General features: G+C 42.5%; 2 protein-coding genes across 2 annotated transcripts in view; both read right to left on the minus strand.

The window, feature by feature from the left end:
- The window catches only part of RSBN1 (round spermatid basic protein 1), a 57,517-nt gene extending 35,724 nt beyond the window's left edge, over nucleotides 1–21,793 (minus strand). Inside the window, exons 1-2 of the mRNA XM_062191996.1 lie at nucleotides 21,073–21,793; nucleotides 1,482–2,155 (exon numbers count right to left, since the gene is read on the minus strand). Coding sequence (XP_062047980.1) covers nucleotides 1,482–2,155; nucleotides 21,073–21,778 — 1,380 coding nt within the window. The 5' untranslated portion in view covers nucleotides 21,779–21,793. The remainder of the gene's footprint in view (nucleotides 1–1,481; nucleotides 2,156–21,072) is intronic.
- Nucleotides 21,794–25,065: 3,272 nt separating this feature from the next.
- The window catches only part of PTPN22 (protein tyrosine phosphatase non-receptor type 22), a 57,410-nt gene continuing 57,189 nt past the window's right edge, over nucleotides 25,066–25,286 (minus strand). The window contains exon 21 of the mRNA XM_062191998.1: nucleotides 25,066–25,143. Within this exon, the coding sequence (XP_062047982.1) occupies nucleotides 25,079–25,143 (65 nt within the window). The 3' untranslated portion in view covers nucleotides 25,066–25,078. The remainder of the gene's footprint in view (nucleotides 25,144–25,286) is intronic.

Genomic DNA, 25,286 nt, shown 5'->3' on the forward strand with positions numbered 1-25,286 from the left:
GACCTTTCTCCCACAAATTTCTGGCTTATTTCTCAGATATGCTTGCTGGTCTATCAATCAGAAGAGAAAATTTGCTGCATTTTTATAAACTAAAAAAGTGACAGGGTACATTAACTCTGCTCTCAGCAGTATCTTTTCTTGTTAACTAAGGACTTATTGGGATTAATGGAATATATCAGGAAAACAGTTTTCAGTCTCTTCTGTTGTATTTATAAAAATAGGACTCCTTAACTTTCCAAGGGCAAAACTTTAAAAAAAAAAAAAAGAAAATCTACTACAAAAGTCAGCACTTCGGTACCTGATTGTGGTAACAAGGCCAAAATCCAAGACGAAGCCCTTTATTGCACATCGTGTTCCAACGTCTTGGGCAGCCCCGTCTTGCGACCTCTCCAGATTGGCTGCTCCTGCTCTCTCTACTGCAGAGAGAACTTCAATTAGATAAATTCCGAAGCTCATAAATCTAAACTGGCTTCTCCCCTCACTGGAGGCAAGGATGGTAAGACTCACTAAAAAGATTCAAGTTAGAGGTTTCAAATAAATCTAAGTGGCATGAAACCACAATAATGTAAGCAGCTGAGAGTCTTATTATGCAACAGACTATCCTTTAAAAAAAAAAGTCTTCAGGGAAAAGAATGGCAGCAAATTACTAGACAACCTGAAAAAACAGGCTGCAAAATCATAAATCATTTAAAAAAGTGAAACAGTCTCCACTCATCTTGAATTTACAACATACATAGTACAAACTTACAGCCTACCATCCATAACCATAATCCTTATGAGAAAAGCAAGCAGGAAAAAAACTAGGACACAGTATCAATTTATTTTTACGCCCTAACATAACTTCAGTGAAAAAAATGCTTGGTTTAAATACTGGTTAGGAAAGGAAGCAGTCGTTTCCCTGCTGACTTAAGCCTAGCCTCCCAAGCAAGGCTTCAGAAAATGTCTTCACCTACAACAGCGCACAGGCAGAAGGAGCACAGGCTACGGCAGTCTTCCTAGTGACACTCCCATCTAACATAAATGGGATATATTTCTGGGACAGACTGCCAACAAGTTACTGAAAGAAGAGAAACACAAATAGGAAAAACTTAATAAATAAGCAGGCCAACAACCTCACATGTTTTATTATGACAGTAAGCTTAAGTCTTAAAGTTACCTTGAGGTTACCAGATCTAAACCACATTCTCCACACTACCATTACCTGACTTGGGAAAGACAGTATGAGTTTTCAAGCTGGCTTGCCATGGAGACTTGGAATGATGCATAACATGTATAAAGCACTTCTTCAAGAAAGTCAACAAGCCCCACTCCAAAGAACTCCGTGATTACAATTTTTCAATGGGATATACAGACAATTTGAAGCACCTTTATCACCATGAATTTTTATCAAAGTGAGCTGGTATAAACTATGTAATAGAATGAAGTTAATACTGTTAAGATACTGTGTTTACTAAATAATTAAACAATGATTTTAACCTTACCTGAGTGTGGAAATTTGAAATGGTTGTTGTTTCAATATCTTTCTTGCCCAGAATTTCCATTTTCACTGGAGTGTTGGGGAAATTAAAAGCAAAGTAGTCCAAGAAGTCTGGGAGATAAGCAGCCGCTCCATGCACTATTGCTAAAGCATAGTAAGCAGCATTTTTCTCATTTTCGCTGAATGTCAAAGCAAGAAACTCCTCAGAAAATCTCTCCATCTCCATTGGAGACAAAAATGAGAGTTCATCCATGTAAGCATGAAGGACAAGAGCACCACCATTGGACTGGTGTTCCTCATGAATAAAGTTGCTAAATTTAGTACCTGTTTTTAAGAAATTTCTACGAATAGAATGTTCCTGGTGAGTCATGAAAGGTGTTTGTACTCCCTGGGGTACCCGATATTCTTGCATGCCCAAATTTAATCGGCATAGCTGTTCATCTTTCAGATACCTGAAGGACTCCTTATTAACTCCTGAAGTGCTATTTAGTTGTCCTTGGGAGAGGATTTCTTTACTGATGCGAGTCAGGCCAGCACAGACAGTTTGTACTTCCTTATTGTACATTTTAAGACGTCTTCCTCGCATGTCTTCTCGGTGTTTCTTTTTCTTTTTCTTCTTTATTTTCTTCAAGACAAAATCATCAGCTCTCTGGGTTTTACCATTTTCATCTGGTGTTTCTGGCCACAATAATTAAAAAGAAGTTAGTTGCTAGGACTAGCGTCAATATACAAGCTTTTTAAGGTACTTGATCACAAATTAAAGTCTGTCTACAATTTCTCAGAATTTGCCATTACAACTTACACCTTTAGAAAATGAACGACACAAAGATCTTAAAATACAATAGCATTCTTGGTTGAAGATTAGGTTAAAAAATAGATAATACAAGGGTACGCATATAAAATGACTTGCAATAAAAACTAAAGGAAATAACCAAGATATTTCACATAAGCTATAATCCTATGAAACATTGTTCAGTAACCATTGTAAACTTATTTTGAAGAAGCCTGTCATATTTTGCTATCAATCCATAAATCACTATGGTTCATGTAGGTGGGTCAAAGGCAAATTAAGCCATAAGATACTGTTTTTTCCTATCTAATAGGCATGGATTTTTGGTCTTTCTCATATACTGTTGCAGGAAGTATAAACTGATACAATTTTCATGGACAGCAATTCAGTGAAATGTATCGAAGGCCCTGAAAATTGTTATAACCCATAGGCCCAGATTCTATTCCAAGTAAAAGTTACCTAAGAAAATAATTGAAGATGATAAAGATATCCCTAACACTATTATTTAAAACAAAAATTGAGAATCCCCTAAATATCTAATAACAAAGGACTAACCTCTGGTAGTAGTGGTACTGCATACTATATTACCCATCCATTATAAATTATATCATAGGTGAAAGAATCACAGGGTTACAAATGCTTTCATTGTCACTCTTTTAAGAACCTTCCCTAACAACTCTTCTTTATCCAACTTGGATAGCCACTCCTGCCACATTCTCCCTCAGCACTTTACTTCTCTATCATACTCTGTGTTATTACAAAAGCTAATTTTCTACCTCTCCTTCTAGACTGTAAGCAACTGAAGGTCAGGGCTGTATCTTACCTTTCTTACCAAAGCACTTAATCCATACTTATTCTGAATCCATTTTCATATTATTAAACACTCGTTCATTCAGTAAGTACCTGTCATATGGCCAGGCATATTTCTGGGCACTAGGGATATGGTACTGAGAGAGACACAAACCCTGCTCTCTGGACATTACAATCTAGTTGGACAAGAAAAAGAAAGTGCCAAGTAGTGATAAGCAGGCATCTCAAAATGGTTGGGAAGCACTTTTTGAGAGGTGACAATTAGACTGCTTCCTTAATACTAATATAAATCAGGCATCTGAAGATCTAGGGGAAATTATTCCAGAGAGAAGCAAAGGATTAGAGAGAAGAAGTCTGGTTGATCTAAATATGTTTAATAAAGATGTAACACAGAAAAATACCTACAGAAATACATATCAAGGTATTAGTAGTGGTTATCTATGAGTAGTAGCATTATAAATGTCTAGTTTCTTTTCTGCTTATTTATACTAATTTTCTACAAAAAAATACAACTTCTGTAATTTAAAAACTTACTTTTGATTTTTAAAACATTATCATGGATTGATAAACCTAAGACAGAATGTAATCTTTTATTTCTAGTTAGAAAATGCATCTAGCGAGAAATCTTTAGGATTAAATATCAAATGTAATCCTGACCAACTGTTAAGTCTGGTCTAATATTGCATGGAATTATTCCACCAAATAATATGATTTCTAGAATGATTCTAATAATTCACTTTAAGACAGATACTTCAGGTAATTCTGTTACTAGAGCTCAGTAGAACAAGTTCCTAAATTGTAAAGAAAATAATCTACTTGGTATATTCAAGAAAAATAATTTTAAAACAAGTTTATTGTGTTGCAAAAAATCTAAAATCCATGCATATGAGGGGTCTTCATAAAGTTGATGGAAAATACATACTATTAAAAAACTGCATGGACTTCAAATTTTTTGCAGCAAAATAGTTGAACTTAATTTTCCATGTCCTTTTTGAAGTATCCTTGTATATAAATACCAGTATGTCATAGTTGCAGTACTCTATATGAAATCACTCCAAATCACCAGATACTATAACAGTTACAAAACCATCTAAAGAAAATATCGCCCTCTCTGTCTCTTCCCCCTCTCTCTGTAACTCTGCCTTTCAAATCAACAGAAAGTAAATCTTAAAAAAAAAAAAAAAAAATTGAAAAAGAAAACCCTTGATCTGCAAACATTACTTCTAACTAAACAGATGAAATACAAAATATACATGTAATCAGATTGCTAAAACTGGTAAAATACTCAATTTTTCATTCTCTATACAACTAAACATTTCACTAATTAAAACTTAGTGGCCGGCACCGCGGCTCGCTAAGCTAATCCTCCGCCTTGTGGCGCTGGCACACCGGGTTCTAGTCCTGGTCGGGGCACCGGATTCTATCCCGGTTGCCCCTCTTCCAGGCCAGCTCTCTGCTATGGCCCAGGAAGGCAGTGGAGGATGGCCCAAGTGCTTGGGCCCTGCACCCCATGAGAGACCAGGAGAAGCACCTGGCTCCTGCCATCGGATAGGCACAGTGTACTGGCCGCAGCGCACCAGCCGCAGCGGCCATTGGAGGGTGAATCAACGGCAAAAAGGAAGACCTTTCTCTCTGTCTCTCTCTCTCACTGTCCACTCTGCCTGTCAAAAAAAAAAAACAAAAACAAAAACAAAAAACTTAGTAACAGACATATTTCTTATGAAATAAAAATAGTTCTTACCAAATAAAACAAAACTTAATTAAATTCTTTTCTCAGCATCAAATGAGTAATGCAGGCAACTCTCCAAGGAACTAGATGTTAATATAATTAAACAGAATAGAGAGACAGGCGCTTGACCCAAACTTAAAACACTGCGGCCAGCGCCGTGGCTTAACAGGCTAATCCTCCGCCTTGTGGCGCCGGCACACCGGGTTCTAGTCCCGGTTGGGGCGCCGGATTCTATCCCAGTTGCTCCTCTTCCAGTCCAGCTCTCTGCTGTGGCCCAGGAAGGCAGTGGAGGATGGCCCAAGTCCTTGGGCCCTGCACCTGCATGGGAGACCAGAAGCACCTGGCTCCTGGCTTCGGATCAACAAGATACGCCGGCCGCGGCGGCCATTGGAGGGTGAACCAACGGCAAAAAGGAAGACCTTTCTCTCTGTCTCTCTCTTGCGCTATCCACTCTGCCTGTCAAAAAAAAAAAAAAGAAGAAAGAAAACACTGCTTGGGATGCCCACATCCCATAAAGGAGTGCTTGAGTTCAAGTTCCAGATCCACTTCTGGTTCCAGCTTTCTGGCAGTGAGACAGCACGTGATGGCTCAAGTATTTGGGTCCCTGCCATCTGCATGGAAACCCAGACTGGATTCTGGGCTCCTGGTTTCAGCCTAGCCTAGCCCGAGCTGTTATGGACATTTGGGAGAGGGAATTGGTAGGTAGATCTCTCTCTGACTCCATCTTTTCACCTTCCAAATAAATTGTTTTTAAAAATGGTTGAGAGAGGGGCCGCCACTGTGGCACAGTGGGTTAATGCCCTGGCCTGAAGCACCAGCATCCCATATGGGCGCCAGTTCTAGTCCCTGCAGCTCCACTTCCCATCCAGCTCTCTGCTATGGCCTGGGAAAGCAGTAGAAGATGGCCCAAGTCCTTGGGCCCCTGCACCCACGTGGGAAACCCAGAAGAAGCTCCTGGCTCCTGGCTCCTGGCTTCAGATCGGCACAGCTCCAGCCACTGCAGCCAATTGGGCAGTGAACCATCGGATGGAAGAACTCTCTCTCTGTGTAACTATGACTTTCAAATAAATAAATCTTAAAAAAAAAAATTGGTTGAGAGAGATGGACATTTGAATGGCAAATTTAGATGCCAACTGGGATACCTGAATTCCATATTGGTGCCTAGTCAAGACCTGGTTCCACTTCAAATTCCAGCTTCCTTCCTGCTATAATGTGCACTGTGGGAGACAGGTGATAGCTCAAGTAGTTGGCTTCTGTCACTTACATGGGAGACTCAGACTAAGTTCCAGACTCCTGGCTGCAGCCTGGCCCAGCCCCAGATATGGTGGGCATTTGGAGAGCAAACCAGTGGATGAGAGGTGTCACTCTATATCTTCATCTTTCAAATAAATAAATATATATATATATATATATATATATATAGAGAGAGAGAGAGAGAGAGAGAGAGAGAGAGAGAGAGGATACCAGCATTGTGGTATAACAGGTGAAGCCATCTCCTGCAAAGCTGGCATCCCATATGGGTGCAGTTTGAGTCCTGGCTACTCCACTTCTGATTTAGCTCCATTAATGCACCTGGGGAAAGCAGCAGAAGATGGCCCAAGTGCTTGGGCCCCTGCACCCACAAAGGAGGTTCCCAGCTCCTGGCTTTGGCCTGGCCCAGCAGCTCTGGCCATTGCAGCCATTTGAGAAGTAAACCAGTGGATGGAAGATTGATCTTTCTCTTTCTCTTTCTCTCTCTCATTCTCCCCCTCCTTCTCTAATTTTTCAAATAAATAAATCTAAATAAGGAAATATAAGTTAGACCAATTTAATAATCATCTAAATTATCCTCTGCTAAACATTCTAGCAATTTCACAGGGAAAAAAGGAGAAGAAAAAATTTCTCAATAGATCTTGCTTTAAAAGCTTCAGAAGAACTAACTGGTATGCAGAAGATGAGTTTCAACCTAGATCTGCCACTAAAATTAAACCATGAAGAAATTACCTTGATCATAACACATTCTCTATATTACTATCAGCTTACCAGTAGTATTTCTTTTGTTTAAGATTTATTTATTTGAAAGGCAGAGGTACAGAAAGACGCGGAGAGGGAAGCAGAGCAGCTGAGACATGAACACATGACCATATGGGATGCATAACCTGATGCCTCACAACGCCAACCCCTACCAGTGCTATACCTAACATGGCCAAATCTTTGTGAGTTTTATTCCAAAACACATTTACATGAAAACCATTCTATTAGTCCACTATGGCCTCTCTCAAAGAAAAAAAAAACTGTACAAGAAAATTATAAAGACCTTAAATCATAATCTCGTATCTACACAATAAAGTTTAAAATATGAAATAAACATCAATCTACCTCCTCATTAATTCTGTTTTTCAATATCTGACTCTTATCCAAGGCTAAGATATAGTAAACTTACCTAGTTTATTTGGGACTATACAGCTCATATTAGCTAATGAATTTCCATGAATAAATTTCTAATTATGGTGGTGGCAACTGAGAATTATAATATTGAGAATTATTGCGGTGGCATAAATATATACATGTTGTTAAAGGTTATTACAATAACTTAGCCATTGTTTCTTTATAAGAAAGACAACTAACTACTCACCTTGAACAAAAAACGATATTTAAAAGTCAACATCGGGGTAAGCAATTGGCCTAGCAGATAAGCCACTGATTGGGATAACCACGTCCCAAACTGACATGCCTGGATTCGAGTTCCAACTCTGGCTCCCAACTCCAGCTTCCTGACAATGTGCACTTTAGGAGATAACAAGTGATCACTAAAGTAGTTGGGTCCCTGCCACCCACATGGGAGACCTGGATTGAATTCCAAGGTTCTTACTTTGGCCTGGGCAAGCCCCGGGCTTGGCCATTATGGGCATTTGAGAAGTGAACCATCAGACAGGAGATCTTTCTCTCTATTTCTGTGTGTGTCTGTGTGTGTGTGTATCTATCTCAAATGATTTTTTTTTAATTTTAGGTCAATGTCTAAAGTCTTCATCTTTTCATTTCTGATCATGTTTTAGTTAGACAAGTATTCCCCATAACATAAAAGCTAAAAGTTACTAACCTCAATTCTTTACAGAAAAGCAGCCAAGCTATGCTATCCCTAGGATTAAGAAGAAATTTCACAAATCAAACTATGAGGTTCAATATAAAAATACAAAATCCCACAAAAAATATAAATTGATTCAAGAAAAATTGCTGGCTGTCTTTAAAAAGGTCATTATAACTACAATCAGATTAATATTTGACATTATGAATATAATCCTAATATATGTTAAAAATGAGGATAAACCAAAAAGTTCATGGAAATAGAATTAGAAGATAACTTATTTGGACACAAAAATTTTGAAATTCACGGATAAGAGAAGTCTTCAAAGCATTTATGGAAATGTATTTTATGAAAAAATTATGTATGGGTTTCAAAATATTTTTTCCACCAAAATAAACAACTTTCAATGCTGTTTTTCACAAACTTTTAACATACACTTTTATTATCAATAATACCATCTATAAACAGCATAATTTATTTACTATCATATTATTGAAAGTTTTTCATTAATACACTTTCCATTAAAGTCATTAAAGTTTTTTTTTTTAAATGATGCTAAATTTCCTTGCCAATCACTGACATAGTAAACTTTTTTTTTTTTGACAGGCAGAGTTAGACAGTGAGAGAGAGAGACAGAGAGAAAGGTCTTCCTTTTTCCATTGGTTCACCCCCCAAATGGATGCTACGGCCAGCACCCTGCGCCAATCCAAAGACAGGAGCTTCTTCCAGGTCTCCCTTGCGGGTGCAAGGCGCAAGCACTTGGGCCATCCTCCACTGCCTTCCAGGGCCACAGCAGAGAGCTGGACTGGAAGAGGAGCAACCGGGACAGAATCCGGTGCCCCAACAGGGTCTAGAACCTGGGGTGCTGGCGCCTCAGGCAGAGGATTAGTCAAGTGAGCCAAGGTGCCGGCCAGTAAACTTTTTTTTTAAGATTTATTTTATTATTTATTTTAAAGTCAGCTCCACAACAGCTGGAGCTGCGCCGATCTGAAGCCAGGAGCTTCTTCTGGGTCTCCCATGCAGGTGCAGGGGCCCAAGGATTTGGGCCATCTTCTACCGCTTTCTCGGGCCATAGCAGAGAGCTGGATTAGAACTGGAGCAGCGGCCGCCGGCGCCGCGGCTCACTAGGCTAATCCTCCGCCTTGCGGCGCCGGCACACCGGGTTCTAGTCCCGGTCGGGGCACCGATCCTGTCCCGGTTGCCCCTCTTCCAGGCCAGCTCTCTGCTGTGGCTAGGGAGTGCAGTGGAGGATGGCCCAAGTCCTTGGGCCCTGTACCCCAAGGGAGACCAGGAGAAGCACCTGGCTCCTGCCATCGGAACAGCGCGGTGCGCCGGCCGCAGCGCGCTACCGCGGCGGCCATTGGAGGGTGAACCAGCGGCAAAAGGAAGACCTTTCTCTCTGTCTCTCTTTCTCACTATCCACTCTGCCTATCAAAAAAAATAAAATAAATAAAATAAAAAAAAAAAAAAAAGAAGTGGAGCAGCAGGAACTTGAAGCGGCGCCCATATGGGATGCCGGCTCTGCAGGCAGCGGCTTTACCCACTACGCCACAGCACTTGCCCCAAAGTCTCATTAAATTCATAACACCATTGTTATACTTTAATTGTAGCTTAAATTTTTTTTAAAGATTTATTTATTTGAAAGGTCGAGTTACAGAAAGGGAGAGGGAGAGGCAGTAGCAGAGAGAGAGAAATCTGCTGGCTCACTCCCCAAATGGCCACAACAGCCAGGGCTGGGCCAGGATGAAGCCCGAACCAGAAGCTTCTTCATCCAGGTCTCCCACATGGCAGCGACCAAAGCACTTGGGCCATCTTCTGCTGCTTTCCCAGGTCGATTAGCAGGGAGCTGGATCAGAAGTAGAGTAGCCAATAGTCTAACTGACACCAATATGGGATGCCAGTGATCCAAGTGGAGGCTTTACCTGCTGCGCCACAGTGCCAACCCCAGATTAGAACTTTAAAACTTGTAATATATTTAAAATCAGGCCAGCACTGTGGCACAGCGGGTAAAGCCACTGTCTGCAGTGCCGGCATCTCATATGGGCGCCAATTCAAGTCCTAGCTGCTCCACTTCCCTACTGCTCCATTTCCATGCAGCTCTCTGCTATGGCCTGGGAAAGCAGTGGAAAATGACCCAGGTCCTTGGGCCCCTGCACCTGCATGGGAGACCCGGAAGAAACTCCTGGCTCCTGGCTTCGGATCAGCACAGTTCTGGCTGTTGCAGCCATCTGGGGAGTGAACCAGTGGATGGAAGACCTCTCTATCTCTCTGTGTAATTCTGCCTTTCAAATAAATAAACAAATCTTTAAAATATATATTCAAAATCATGTTAATACAAATGCAAAACAATTATAATTATTTACATTAGCCATAATAAAGGGAAAAACTAAAGCTGTTTCCTGAAGATAACTCTTTTCAATTTTCTTCAGAATTTTTCCAGTTTTACATAAAAATCTGACCCAAAAGAAAAAAACAAAAAGCTGCTCATTATGAAATTTGTTACAACTGACAAATCTACACTGGTACATCATCATTACCTGGAGTCTATGGTTTACATTAGTGTTCACTCTTGGTGATATACATTTTGTGGGTTTGGACAAATGTATTATGACCTACATCCACCATTATAGTTATCAAGCAAAGTAGTTTCACTCCCCTACCAAATCCACTGTGCTCTGCCTATTCACTCCTCCCTCCCCTGCCTCCTAAGCAACTATTGATGGTGTTCCTGTCTCCACAGCTTTCTCTTTTCCACAGTATTATATAATTGGAATCATACAGTACATAGCCTTTGCAGACTGACTTTTTTCACTTAGTAATATCTATCTAAGATTTCTCCATTTACTTTCATGGCTTGACACATCATTTCTTTTTAGTGCTAAATAATATCCCATCGTCTGGATGGGCTACTGTTTACCCATTTATCCACCAAACAACATCTTGGTGGCTACCGAGTTTTGGCAATTATGAATAAAGCTGTTAAAAACACTCATGTGAGCCGGCGCCGTGGCTCAACAGGCTAATCCTCCACCTTGCAGCGCCGGCACACCGGGTTCTAGTCCTGGTTGGGGCGCCAGATTCTATCCTGGTTGCCCCTCTTCCAGGCCAGCTCTCTGCTGTGGGCCGGGAAGGCAGTGGAGGATGGACCAAGTTCTTGGGCCCTGCACCCCATGGGAGACCAGGAGAAGCACCTGGCTCCTGCCATCGGATCAGCGCAGTGCGCCGGCCGCAGCACGCCGGCTGCAGCAGCTATTGGAAGGTGAACCAATGGCAAAGGAAGACCTTTCTCTCTGTCTCTCTCTCTCACTGTCCACTCTGCTTGTCAAAAATAAAAATTAAAAAAAAACTCGTGTGCCTTTTTTGTGTAGAACTAAGTTTTCAATTCCTTTGTATAAATACCAAGAAGTGTAACTGCTAGATCATATATACACTGAAAGTAGGTTTAGTCTTGCTAGAAACTAATTGTCTTCCAAAGTGGCTGCACCAAGGTTGGCATTGTGGCACAACAGATTAAGCAACCACCTGCAGCACCAGCAACCCACATGGGCACCAGTTCAAGTTCTAGATGCTCCACTTCTGATCCAGCTCCTTGCTGACATGCCTGGAAAGGCAGCAGAGGATGGCACAAATGCCTGACCCCTACACCCACATGGGAGACCTGGATGAAGCTCCTGGCTCCTGGCTTCGGCCTGGCCCAGACCTAGCCCTGGCCTTTATGGCCATTTGGGCAGTGAACCAGTGAATGAAAAATCTCTCTCTCTCTCCCTCTACTTCTGTAATTCTTTCAAATAAACAAATAAATAAACCTTTAAAAAAACAGTTGCTGTGCTATTTTTGCATTCCCACCAACAAATGAGGTACCATAATCTTTTGTTATTATCTTTGTAACTTGTTTTTCATTGGTAAAATGAGAAACAATAGTATTGCCTCAAAATCAGCGTGCAAAGTAAATTGAAAAGTGCATGTTAAGTACGTAAAATAGTTCAAGAATATAAGAAATATTCAATACACATTAACTACTACTATGACCTCAAAATAGTTTAATTCTAGAGATAGGAGTCTATCTACTTAAGGCAAAAGAAGTCGCTTTAGAGTTAGACCTAGGTTAATGTTCCACATCTACTGCTTACTAAGATCTCTGGCCACACTCAAAAATCTCTTTAAAACTCAATTTCCAGGGCCTGTGTTGTAGCGTAGCAGGTAAAGCTGCCACCTGTGACGCCAGCATCCCATTTGGGTGCTGATTTGAGACCTAGCTGCTCCACTTCTGATCCAGCTCCCTGCTAATGTGCCTGGGAAAGCAGTAGAAGATGGCCCAACTGCTTGGACTCCTGCACCTATGTGGGAGATTTGAAGGAAGCTTGACTCCTGACTTTAGCCCTACCCAGCCCTGACCTTTGCAGCCCACTAGGGAGTGAACCAGTGGAGGGAGGATCTCTTTCTCTGGGGGGGGGGAAAAAAAAAAAAAAAAACCTCAATTTCCTCATCTTAAAATGTTATTAATGATAGTATATATCTCAGAGTTATTATAAGGATTAAATGAGACAATGAATATAAAGCTCTCTCACCACAATATCTGACACATAACTAAGTGCTTGTCATCCTGATGATCATAATTATAATCATAAAGAAGTATTTTATAATATTCTTTAAAATAATTAGCAAAAACAAGGGAAAACATTTGGCACAGTGGTTAGGATGCCACTGAGTGTTATGCCAACATAACACACCAGAGTACCTGGGTTCAACTGCCATCTCTTCTTACAATTCCAACCTCCTGTTAATGCACACTGTGGGAGGCAGCAGGTCATGGCTCAAGTATCTGGATCCCTACCACCTACATGAGAGATCCAAATGGAGTTTCTGGGCTCCTGGCTTCAACCTGGCCCAATCCTGGCTATTGCGCATGTTGGGAGTAAACCCATGGATGGAAGATCAGTGTTTGTCTGCCTCTATCTTTCAAACAAATTCAAATACCTAATTTCAAAATAAAGAAAAAAAAAGTAAAAAATTAAAGAAAAAATTGGCAACAACTCTGGAGTATCAAAAGTGAAGTGGGGGCGGGGGGAGGATGTTGTTGCATAGTGAGTTAGGCCACTGTCTACAATACTGGCATCCTATGTGGGTGCCAGTTCATATCCTGGCTGTTAGACTTATGATCCAGCTCCCTGCTACTGCACCTGGGAAAGGAGCAGAAGATGGTCCAACTGCTTGGGCCACTGCACCCAGAGGAAAGACCTGGAACAAGCTCTTGGCTCCAGCCTGGCCCTGTCCTGGACATTGCAGCCATTTGGGGAGTGAACCAACAGATGACAGATCTCTCTCTCTCTCTCTCTCTGTTTTTCTCCTTTTCCATCTCCCTCTGTATCTCTACCTTTCAAGTAAGTAAATCTTAAAAAAAAAAAAAAAAAAAGGTTAAGCTGGGAGCAAGCATTGTGGCACAGCTGGTTAAGCTGCTTTGTAATGCCAGCATCCGTATCAGAGTGCCGGTTTAAGTCCCCACTAAAACACTTCCTGTAACTGCCAGGGCTGGGCCAGGTTGAAGCCAGAAGCCCATAACTTCCTCTGGGTCTCTCACATAGGTGAGTAGAGATCCAGATACTTGAGCCATCACCTGCTGCCCCCCAGGATGTACATTAGTAGGAAGCTGGTCCAGCTTCCTGCTACTGCACCTGGGAAGGCAGTGGAAGATGGCCCAAGTACGTGGGTCCCTGCCACCATGGGGGAGATCAGGATGGGGTTCCAGGTTCCAGGCTCTGCCTGGCCCAGCTCTGGCTATTTGCACCCATTTGGGAGCGAACCAGTGAATGAAAGACCTCTCTCTCTCTCCTTCTCTCTCTCTCACTCCCTCCTTTCTTACCACCCCCCCACCTTTCAAATAAATAAACAAATCTTAAAATAGTCAGAAATGACCAGTGTATAGTACAATGTAGTATAACACAGGAAAACAAAAATCTCTGACAGAAGGAAGAAAACTTATTTACCAAATGTATGCTAAAAAACATCACGAAATTTTATCTTATTTTAACGCCAAATAAACCAGTAAAATACAAGTAGCAATCTTGTCTCCAGAGAAGAAAACAGACCCTGAATCAAGATTATATAACTGAGATTAGGTCACAAAGCAAGGTAACAGCCAAAATTCAAACCTTTACCTGTCCGATTCCAAATTAAAATTTTCTAATATACTACACAATGCTCTTCCTTTCTGTTTCCTCTTCCTGCAATACTCTCCCAGGTAATCAACTAAGATCACCTGGTTATAATTAACAGCTCTGAAGAGCTTTGAAAGAATCTCCAATTACAGGTGTACTACAAACATAAATTAAGGGAGTCAACAAATTCTTAATGTCCATTACGTAACTGTGCATAATCAAAAGATGGCATTATTAATACTATGTAGAAGTTTTTATGCCCTGAATAGCATTTTTGCTTCTTCCAGGGTGGGCAAGGAAAAATAACAATCCCTTTATATATAAGATTTTCTGTTCATTTCAAAATCTCTTTAAAATCCCACTAATTCTCCATTCCCATCACCAAAAACAATCAAGTGTTTCTGGATTTAAAATTCCTGCCAACAGCTTTGTGACATCATAGAAAATTTCCATCAACTGTCTGCCTTAGGGAAACTTTCCCTGTGATGGCAGTTAGACAGCTGGTCAAAGGTCAAAAAAAAAAAATGAAAAAGGGAGTATGATTCACACGGGCACACATACGTGCCATCTAGTCACTCCATGACACCAGAAAACTGAAGGGCTATGCCTCTTTTCTTTACTTTTTAAAAATACATTAAAATATTATTAAAATTGTAAATTCATGAGCAAAGAATAGTTATAAAGAAGTGGGACTCCTAGGTCACTTTACATCCTTAAAAATCGTTTTACTTCCCATTTTACAGATGAAGCAAATTTACCATTTAAAATTTTCATTTCAATTATCAATGAGCAACGCTAAATGTGTGGGTCACAACAAGTTGTAATTAGCCTGTACATGAATTCAGATTGAGTACTGTTGGGCTGGTGTGCAGGAACAAGTTTCTTACAGAGACTGGCAAATTTTTTCTGTGAAGAACCAGAGAGTAGGATTTTGCAGGCCATATGGTTTGTCTCAACTAATACTCCTGCAGTGTAAGAACAGCCATAAACAATATATATGAATGAACAGAACTATGTTCCAATAAAACTTTATATCAGATACTGAATTTGAATTTTGTAAGGTTGTCATGTGTTACAATGTTTTCTTCAGTCATTTAAAATGTAAACACAGGGCTGGGCACTGGGCCTAGCAGTTAAGATGCCACACCCCACATCAGAATATCTGAGTAACTGCTACTTGTCTCAGTCTCCTGACCCCAGCTTTCTGTTAATATAGACCTGTAAGTAACTGGATTCTTGCCATTCACACGCGAGATCTGGATGGAGTTCCCAGCACCCTGCTTTGGTCCCTGGCCAAAATCATTGCTACTGCAGGAATCTGGGGAGTGAATCAGTGGTTGAGACCTCATGCCTGCTTTCTGCTTAAAAATAATACTTCTTTTTAATATTTGACATATTTTAAAGATTTATTTATTTGAAAGACAGAGTTACAGAGAGGTCGAGGCAGAGAGAGAGAGGTCTTCCATCCACTAGTTCACTCCCCAATTGGCCACATCGGCCATGGCTGAGCTGATCTGGAGCCAGAAGCCAGGAGCTTCTTCTGGGTCTTCCACATGCGTACAGGGGCCCAAGGACTTGGGCCATCTTCTACTGCTTTCCCAGGCCATAGCAGAGAGCTGGATCAGAAGTGGAGCAGCCGGGAATCGAACCAGCGCCCATATGGGATGCCAGCACTGCAGGCGGCAGCTTTACCCTCTATGCCACAGCATCACCCCCTCAAATAAATTAATTTTTAAAAATTTAGAATGCAAAAACCATTCTTACCTCACAAGTTGTACCCAAAAAAAGGCAGAAGAACTATTTGTTTTCATAAAAGTTATTCAGTGGAACAGTAATCTTTTCAACAAGCTGGAGCAACTGCCTATCCATAGGTTAAAAATTAAGTAAATAAACCTCAAACTAAAACCCACTCCAATACAAAATTAACAAAAATAGATCACAGTTTAGTTAAAGAATATAAAACTTGTAGGAAAATCTTTGGAGCCTCAAACACAACAAAACATGATCCACTAAAGAAAAAAATAAAATCAATAAATTGAACTCCAACAAAATTTAAAACTTATGCTATGTATGCTCTTTGTGAGAGATGTTGTTTAAATGACTGCAAGACAAGAAACAGATTGTAAGAAAATATTTGCAAACTAAATAGCTAACAAGGACTCATACCTATAATATAAAAAATAAAAATTTTCAAAACTCAATAATAAAGAAAAATTTGATTAGAAAATGGGCAAAAGACACATTCTACTTATGAGGACACACAGATAGCAAATGACAACATGAGAAGTTTTAAGTATCACTAGCCGTTAGGGAAATGCAAATGAAGATCATGAAGAGAGATCACCACATATTTATTAAAATAGATTTTAAAACAATGAAAATACTAAATACTATCAAGAATGTGGCAAGGGCCCGGTGCCGTGGCATAGTGGGTAAAGTGCTGGCATCCTATATGGGCACCGGTTGCAGTTCCCGCTGCTCCACTTCTGATCCAGTTCTCTGGGAAAGCAGCAGAAGGATGGCCCAAGTCCTTGGGCCCCTGCACCCGCATTAGAGACCCAAAAGAAGCTCCTGGCTCCTGGCTTCAGATCAGCACAGCTCCTGCAGATGCAGCCATCTGGGGAGTGAACCAGTGGATGGAAGACACCTCTGCCTCCCTCCCTCCCTCCCTCTTTATCTCTTCCTCTCCTTCTCTCTCTGTAATTCTTTCAAATAAATAACCAAATCTTTAAAAAAAAAAAAAGAATGTGGAGAAACTGGATCTCTCATACATTGCTATTAGGGATATAAAATGGTACAGACATGCTATAAAATAGTCTGGTAAGATGCTAAAAAAATTATGGCCGGCGCCATGGCTCAACAGGCTAATCCTCCGCCTTGCGGCGCCGGCACACCAGGTTCTAGTCCTGGTTGGGGTGCCAGATTCTGTCTCGGTTGCCCCTCTTCCAGGCCAGCTCTCTGCTATGGCCCGGGAGTGCAGTGGAGGATGGCCCAAGTTCTTGGGCCCTGCACTCGCATGGGAGACCAGGAGAAGTACCTAGCTCCTGCCATCGGATCAGCGCGGTGCGCCGCCCGCAGCGGCCATTGGAGGGTGAACCAACGGCAAAGGAAGACCTTTCTCTCTGTCTCTCTCTCACTGTCCACTCTGCCTGTCAAAAAAAAAAAAAAGATACTAAAAAAATTAAACATGCACTTACCATTGTGACTTATTAATTGCATTCCATAAATAAATGAAAATTTATATCCACACAAAAATCTGAACATGAATGCTCATAGGAGTTTTCTTCATAACAGGCAAAAACTAGATATAATCAAAATGTCCTTTAACAGGTGACTAGGTCAATGGGAAGCCATAGTACATGCATATTATGGAATATATCAAGTAATGAAAAGGAGTGAGCTATTAATACATATACAATGCAAGTGGATCTCCCAGACAAGAGGCTGAATGAAAAAAGCCAATCTCAAAAGATCACATACCATGATTCCATTTATATACCATTTTCAAAATGACAACAGATTAATGGTGCCAGGGATTAGAGATGGGGCGGAAGGGGGACAGAGAGAGTATCCAAGACTATAAAAGGATAACACGAGGGGTAGACAGTCTTTGTGGCAATGGAATAGTTCTGTATCTGCAGTGACAGGTACACTGATCTAAATGTGATAAAAATGGCACAGAACTATACACATAATATTGTACCAATATCAATTTCCTGGTGTTGGTATTATACAGTAGTTATGTAAGATGTAACCACTGAAGGAAACTGGTGGAGGCTAAGGACCTCTGCTATTTTTGCAATTTCCTGTAATATCTATCTCGAAATAACAAGTTAAAATTATTTCTGCAAATCTAAGGATAAGCAAAAGGAAGACAGCTCTATAAATAACAAGGATCTACCTACCCCCCTTATTAATCTTGGAGTTGTTTCAAGGATCAAGCATAACAAAATAATAAAAGCCACTTTTAACTATGTACCAACTATGATTTAGGCACTAGGTTTTTTTTTTTTTTTTTAAGGTTTATTAATTTATTTGAAAGGCAGAGTTACAAAGAGAGGGAGAGACAGAGAAAGAGAGAGACATCTATCATACACTGGTTCACTCCCCTAAATGGCCTCAATGGCCAGGACTGGGCCAGACTGAAACCAGATTAATCCAGGTCTCCCACACGGGTGTCAGGGGCCCAAGCATTGGGGCCATCTTCTGCTTCTTTCCCAGACATGTTAGCAGGAAGCTGTATTAGAAATGGACCAGCCAGGAGTCAAACCGGTGCCCAAATGAGATGCTGGAGTTGCAGGCAGTAGCTTAACCTGCTAAGTCACAAACGCAGATCCCATAGACACCAGCTTTTTAAGCGCTTTCCATGCATTGTTACATTTAATCACCCAACAACCTTATAAATGAAATACTACAACCCCAGACAGGAAAACTGAGGTTAAGAGTTAATTTGTTCATGGTCACAGAGTACATACGATATTAAACACAGATTCGGGAGCAGGCATTAGTCTAGCGTTAAGACACCTGCATTCTACATCATAGTGCCTAAGTTTGATTCTTGGCTCTGGTTCCTGATTCCAGCTTCTGGCTTAATGCAGACTCTGGAAGGCAGCAACGATGGCTCAAGTGATTGTGTTTCTGTCACCCATGTGGGAGACTAAGGAGTGAACCCATAGATGCCTCTCTTCCTCTCAAATTAAAAATATCAAATAAAAAATACCTAAAGGGAAAAAATAAATAAATAAATTCGTGTTAACTCCAGAAGCATGCCTCCTGCATACCATGGTAACAAATAAAAGATATCAGAAAGGAAAAAAAAAATATATATATATATATATATCCTGGTCAAATATATATATATATATATATATATATCCAGATCAAACAAAAGTAAATTAGTTTCTCTGTAAGATTTTTAGAACTTTTAAAATCCCAGGGCATGTCACCTATCTAGAAGGCTACAGCACACAGTTTTCCTGAATGTAACTGACTAGGCAGCCCTTTTCCTCCAGAATAGAGTTGGGGTATATAAACCAACAACCTCTTAGCCAAACTGTTTAAACGGCCTGATCTTAACCCATTTCTCATCTTCATTTACTGGCAAACTACAAATGTTTGCAGCTGTGCTGTCCAACAGGGTACCTGTTAAGTCATATGTGAGTAACTAGAATTAAAATCAAAATCACAAACCACATTTCAAGCCCCTGTTTAGCCACCATAGTGCACAGCACAGTGGACACATCCATCATCTACGGAAGTTCTACCCATCAGCACTAGGTTAGACGTTTTTTAAAAGAGCATGGGGCCCCGTGTACTCTTTTGAGAAGCACACTCTGAAATATTACTCATGTCATTACCACTACCTCCCCCATAAAAGGGGGCTGGGTCAGCAATCCTTGATTTAAAGTCAGCTACTATCACTGTGATATCAACATTCTGGAAAAAGGGAAGCAAAAGAATGGGAAAGCTGAACAGCAAGAGCAAAATCACACAGCTTGGGGGTGAAGCTAGGGGTAGAATTCAAGAGTCTAGGTTCTACTCCCCAATATGCCAATGACTCGTGTTCTTAAAATCTCAAAAATTTTGTAGTTGGTACCCATGAACAACTGTGGCTGAGCAGACCGGTCTCTTCACTATTTGAGGCCTCGATTCCTCTTCCATAATACAAATAGAAACCAAATGATCACTATGGTTCCCTATAGCTCTGTATGGTTAAATGGAGACACACAAAAGAAATGAGAAGGTGGGGAGAAAAAGAGCAGGATCATTGCATATTGGTGGTGGAAACTGGCATGCCCATCTGCTTGGCACAACAAATTCTATTCCTGAGAAGACCTATAATCCACTGAAGGAAGACTAAACTTCTATTTTAATAAATACTTACCAAGCAATTATTTGCAACCCATGCGCTATTTGGAAGCAGAACTACAAAATACTGGTTAGTCCTAAGTTAAAACCAAATATGTGAAAAGAAGGCAAGATTCCCAAAACTTTAGATTGACAGATTCATTAAAATGTAATAGCCTAAGTATTCCAGCACTAAGAAACACAGAAACATCTGAAAATGTTCTTGAAAAGACACAACTAACCAATTATATAAAAATCATACACAAGGTATAAACAAGTAGCATAATCAAAAGTATATCCCATTGCGTCCACAAAGAACATGTATAAATGCTACAGGTACTTGAGAACGGAAGGCACCAATTTTGGCCAACCTAATTTCTCCAGATCCACGCTTGATTAGATAATGCAACTTTTCTTATATAGGTTGAAAATCCTTAAAGATTACTGGAATTACAAGGATTCTGCCTTACTCATAGATGAAAATGCAACTGGAATTCCTGCCTCCACTATCTATTGTACACAACCCTCCCTGTTCAGGGGCACTGTGTGGCCCTATTTCCTAGTATCAAAAGGAAGAGAAAATCGACCCCATCCCTACTCTCAGGATTAAAGTCGCCGACAGAAAAACAAAACAAAACAAAACAAAAAAACCAGTTTTTTTAAACCGCTGGATACCTGCGTTTGGTAGTTTACCCTGCAGAAGCTAAGTCAACCAAGGAGTCGCGTAACCACTGTAAGAATTCAAACTCACTGAAGCCCTGAACCAGCCCCGTGAATATTTTCGAGCGGTGGGGTGGGGTGAGGGGTTGAGTAGGGGGGAGGGAGGGTAAGCACCAAAGCTTCCTCGCAGGGGAAACAGGAAGAAGCGAGTGTGGCGACTACTTCAGGCAGGCAGTTTTGGTACCCCACCTACTAATCCGACGCCAGGGACCGCGCGGCGCGGAAACCCTGCCGAATTTGAAAACAATCGTCGCGAGGCTCCGGGGCACTGGGACGGGGCTCGGCTACTGACAGCTCGGCCTCGGAGCGCGAAGCCGCAAGTAGGTCAAACTGTGTCCACGGCCTGAAACCCAGAGCCCACCCCGGTGGGCTCGGGGGAGTGTGGAGCAGGAGGTGGGGGGTGGGGGGTGGGGGGCGGCACACAGCAAACCGAGGGAGACCGGGAGGGAGCCCCAGCCCGGGCAGTTCGTCTGCTCTCACCTCTCTTGGGGGCCTTGATCAGAGGCAGCCCTGCAGTCCTCTCGCCGTTCTCCTGCTTGTCCTTGTGCTTGAGCTCGCCCGGAACGCAGGGGCCGGGGTCCCCATCGGAGCCGCGGTGGTGATGGTGCTTGTGCCGCTCCTTGTGGCCCTTATGCTTGGGCCCGGCCGCGCTCACCGTCAGGGGCGAGAAGGTGAAGAGGGCCGAGGTGCCTGGGGCCGGGAGCGGGGCAGCGACAGCGGGCCCGGAGGGTGCCAGCGAGGGTGGCGGCGGCGGCGGCAAGAGCAGAGGCTCAACAGGACCCGGGACAGTTGGGGCTGCATTCGTTGGCGGCAGCGGCCCGGGATGTTGGCGGCTACGACGCCGCCGGTGAGGGGGAGCGAGAGGGGGGTCCTGGCTCGGCCGCCCCCGCTTCTCCTGAGATCCCCCACTGCTCGCTCGGCGCTGCCGCTTCACGCCCCGCGGCGAGACCCCAGCGTGGGGCTTCTCCTTCCCCTCTTTGTCCGGTTCCTCCTGCGCCGCCACCGCCCGTACTACGCGCACCGCTCCGACCTGCGCAGCCATTTCACCCACAAACACACATTTAAATGGCCCGACCGCCCCCCCGTCCTCGCAGCGCGCAAGCGCCGCCCGCGCAGGGCCCGCTGGGCATTGGAGTCTCTCCCCCGCCCTCCATTTGTCGGCGGCTCTCCGTCCGGAGGCGAACATGCCGGAAGCGCCAGTTCCGCGGCGCTTCTCCTCAGGCCTCGCCAACCGAGCTTCTATTGTAAAGCGCCCTGGGCCGCGCAAGGCCTCCTGGGAGCCAGCGCTCCGCCGCGCCCCGCGCCGCGTCCCCGGCTCTGAGTGGAGGAGCCGAGGAGCGCACAGGGAGCGTGCGCCGAGTCACGCTTCGGGCCGCGACGCAACCGCCGCTGGGCGGCGAATTGCCGCCAACCGCCTTAACGGCCCAAACAATGTTAATGGCCTTCGGCGTCTGGCGGCGGCGGCGCGCTCGCGTTCTCGCCGGCCGCTGCGCCTCCGCGGTTTTACGCGGGGCAGGTGGTCTCCATAGTGATTTCTAAGTTTCGTAGTCCCCTCAAGACCTTTGTGAGGTAGAAGAATCTCCAGTCTTTGCCCCTTCACAAGCGACGGAATGAAGGGGCAAAAAAAAAAAAGACTTAGTAATCTGTAGGATGAGGGCGGCTCTGCTGTAGAAGGGAGTCGCAGTTCGGAGATGTGGGGGCGCACGTATCTGCCTTGCCTCCGGTCGCCACCACAGGCGTAGCAAGGCAGGTGCAAGGAGTGGCCCGGAGCCTGCGAGCGCGGCCCCACCTGGCCAGCCAGCCGCCTCCCGAGCCCTCTAGGGTCGGGACAGGGAGAGGCCAGCGTTTGTTTTGCCGTGGGAAACTCTGCTCTTTTTTTTTTTTTTTTAAATAAGTTTCTATTTTCCAAGTCCTAAGTTGCAAAATGTGAACGGTGGCTACCACAGAACATTCCAAAAACTCGTTACTGTTCACCAGAGGATACTGCTGCTTAAAGCTGTTAGAATTTTGCCACCTTAGCTTTTACCGAGGATTCTTATCAATATCAATACCGACATTTGAAAGCAATTATTACAATAATGGGGTTTGATGCCCATAGTTCTGAAGAATTAAGCTAAATGAACACTACTGTAAGATGCTTAAAGATGAAGAAGTTTCTTGAGTACCTTTTGGGTACATTGTACCACAACAGGTAACTATTTCATACACTTTGCCCCATCATTAGGCTTCCTAATCCTAATATTTAAGAGCAAATGATATTTAAGTAATACATTTTTTAAAGATTTATGTATTTATCTATTTGGAAGTCGGAGAGATCACTTCCATCTGCTGGTCCACTCCCCAGGTTGCTACAAAACAAACACACACACACACACACACACACACGAGAAACAACCAGGGCTGCCAGGAGCGGAGCCAGGAGTTTTTTTCCGGGTCTCTCACGCAGGTGCAGGGGCCCAAGCACTTGGGCCATCTTCTGCTGCTTTCCCAGTCCATTAGCAGGGAGCTCGATGGGAAGTGGAGCTGCTGGGACATGAACCAGTATCCCAGGTGCGGCTTTACCAGCTATGCCACAACTCTGGCCCTATGTAATACATTTTTCTAAAAATTATAAACCTTTCTTATTAATAAAAAGATGTGAAATCATTAGTGGAATTCAAGTGACTCCTTTGTAACAATTATCCACTAATGTTACATGAAATTAGATTTGAAATGGTAAATTTTGTTAAGGCAGACCTATATTCATACAGAAATATATTTTAAACTAGCAATACCTCTGAAAGGTTGGGTGGAAAATGCACATGTTTGTACAGGACCTTTTAAATGAAAGTGATACCAAAAGATAGCTATTTCATTGATTCTTTTTCTAGAATTAATAATTTAGTAAGTATGGTTAAAATTTATCACCAATGTAGTTGAATATTCTATTCATATAGCAAAATTAGGAATGATTACTGTCATTATGTTCACAGATTAGTCTCTTAAATATAACTTCTGCTTTTCTTTCTAGTTTCCCACAATATTAGTGGGAAGATATGTAAGCCTCCACTTAGGCAAAAATAATTCCCAGGGAATAGTCATTGTTAAGTAGAAATTTTATACTACAGCCGGCGCCGTGGCTTAACAGGCTAATCCTCCGCCTTGCGGCGCCAGCACACCGGGTTCTAGTCCTGGTCGGGGCGCCAGATTCTATCCCGGTTGCCCCTCTTCCAGGCCAGCTCTCTGCTGTGGCCAGGGAGTGCAGTAGAGGATGGCCCAAGTCCTTGGGCCCTGCACCCGCATGGGAGACCAGGAGAAGCACCTGGCTCCTGGCTGGCTTCAGATCAGCAAGATGCGCCGGCCGCAGCGGCCATTGTAGGGTGAACCAACGGCAAAAAGGAAGACCTTTCTCTCTGTCTCTCTCTCTCTCTCACTATACACTCTGCCTGTCAAAAAAAAAAAAGAAATTTTATACTACAATGACAAAAGATGTTTTCTAACTTTTTAAAAAGTTTATTAATTAATTAATTAATTATTTATTTGAAAGGCAGGGAGAGAAAGAGAGATCTTCTATTGACTGGCTCATTCCCCAGGATGACGGCAACAGCTAGGTCTGGGAAGCCTGAATACAGGAGCCAGGAATTCCATCCTGGTCTCCCACGTGGCTAGCAGGGGCCAACTACCTGGACCATTATCCACTACTTTCCCAGGCCCGGTAGCAGGAAGTTGGATCAGAAGAACAGCAGCTGGGACTTGAACCCCAGTTCTGATTTGGGAAGCCAACATTGCAAGCAGTGGCTTCACCTGCTGTGCCACAACATCAGCCCCTGTTCTGAACTGCTAAATTCTGGCAGTGTAGAAATTTGTGATCCGATTGTTAACAATGCTAAATATAGAAAAGTAATCAAATGACTTCCAAAAATGAAAAATATATCCATTCTAACACACATTGTGTGTCATACAGCATTCTTTTTGTTTTAGGACTTATTTATTTGTTTGAAAGGCAGAGCAATAGAGAGGGAGAGACAGAGAGATCTTCCATCCACTGCTTCTTACAGCAAGTCTGGACAATGCTGAAGCCAGGAGCCAGGAACTCCAACTGATCTCCACGTGGTGGCAGAGGTCCAAGCACTAGAGCCATCTTCAGTTTCCTTCCCAGGCACATTAGCAGGAAGCTAGATTGGAAGTGGAGTAGCCTGGACTCAAACTGGCACTCTGCTAGTGAATGCCAGCGTGGCAAACAGTGACTTAACCTGCCACACCACAATACCAGCCCCTGATATGGCATTCTTCACATAAGCCCAAGTGACAGCTCATCTACAGATTCCAACCCAATGTGATATGAAAATGCAAAACTGCTGGCACTTATTTGCATATTGCTTTCTTTTTGAAAGCATTAGTACTTCATTATTGTTATGAATAAAGATCACTTATTTTATCTGGCTGTATTCTAGTGATTTTATTTGCAGATGCATTTGCAATCTAATTCTTTTAATCCAGAGTTGTATTAAATCTTCCAAGTTGGTGGTGGGTTCCTTGGTCCTTTGGGTTTTGAAAAACGTTTTGCAAAACCTGAGAACAAAAAAGAAAAGAGAAGATTCCTTTATATAGAAATGAATACTTGGATTTTAGAGTATTGTAATATATGCAAATACATGGACTATTTTCAAAAGGTTAGGCAGAATCTTTGATCAATTTAATAATAGATTTTAAAG

The sequence above is a fragment of the Lepus europaeus genome, chromosome 5 (genome assembly GCF_033115175.1).
Source record: "Lepus europaeus isolate LE1 chromosome 5, mLepTim1.pri, whole genome shotgun sequence".
NCBI classification, from domain to species: domain Eukaryota; kingdom Metazoa; phylum Chordata; class Mammalia; order Lagomorpha; family Leporidae; genus Lepus; species Lepus europaeus.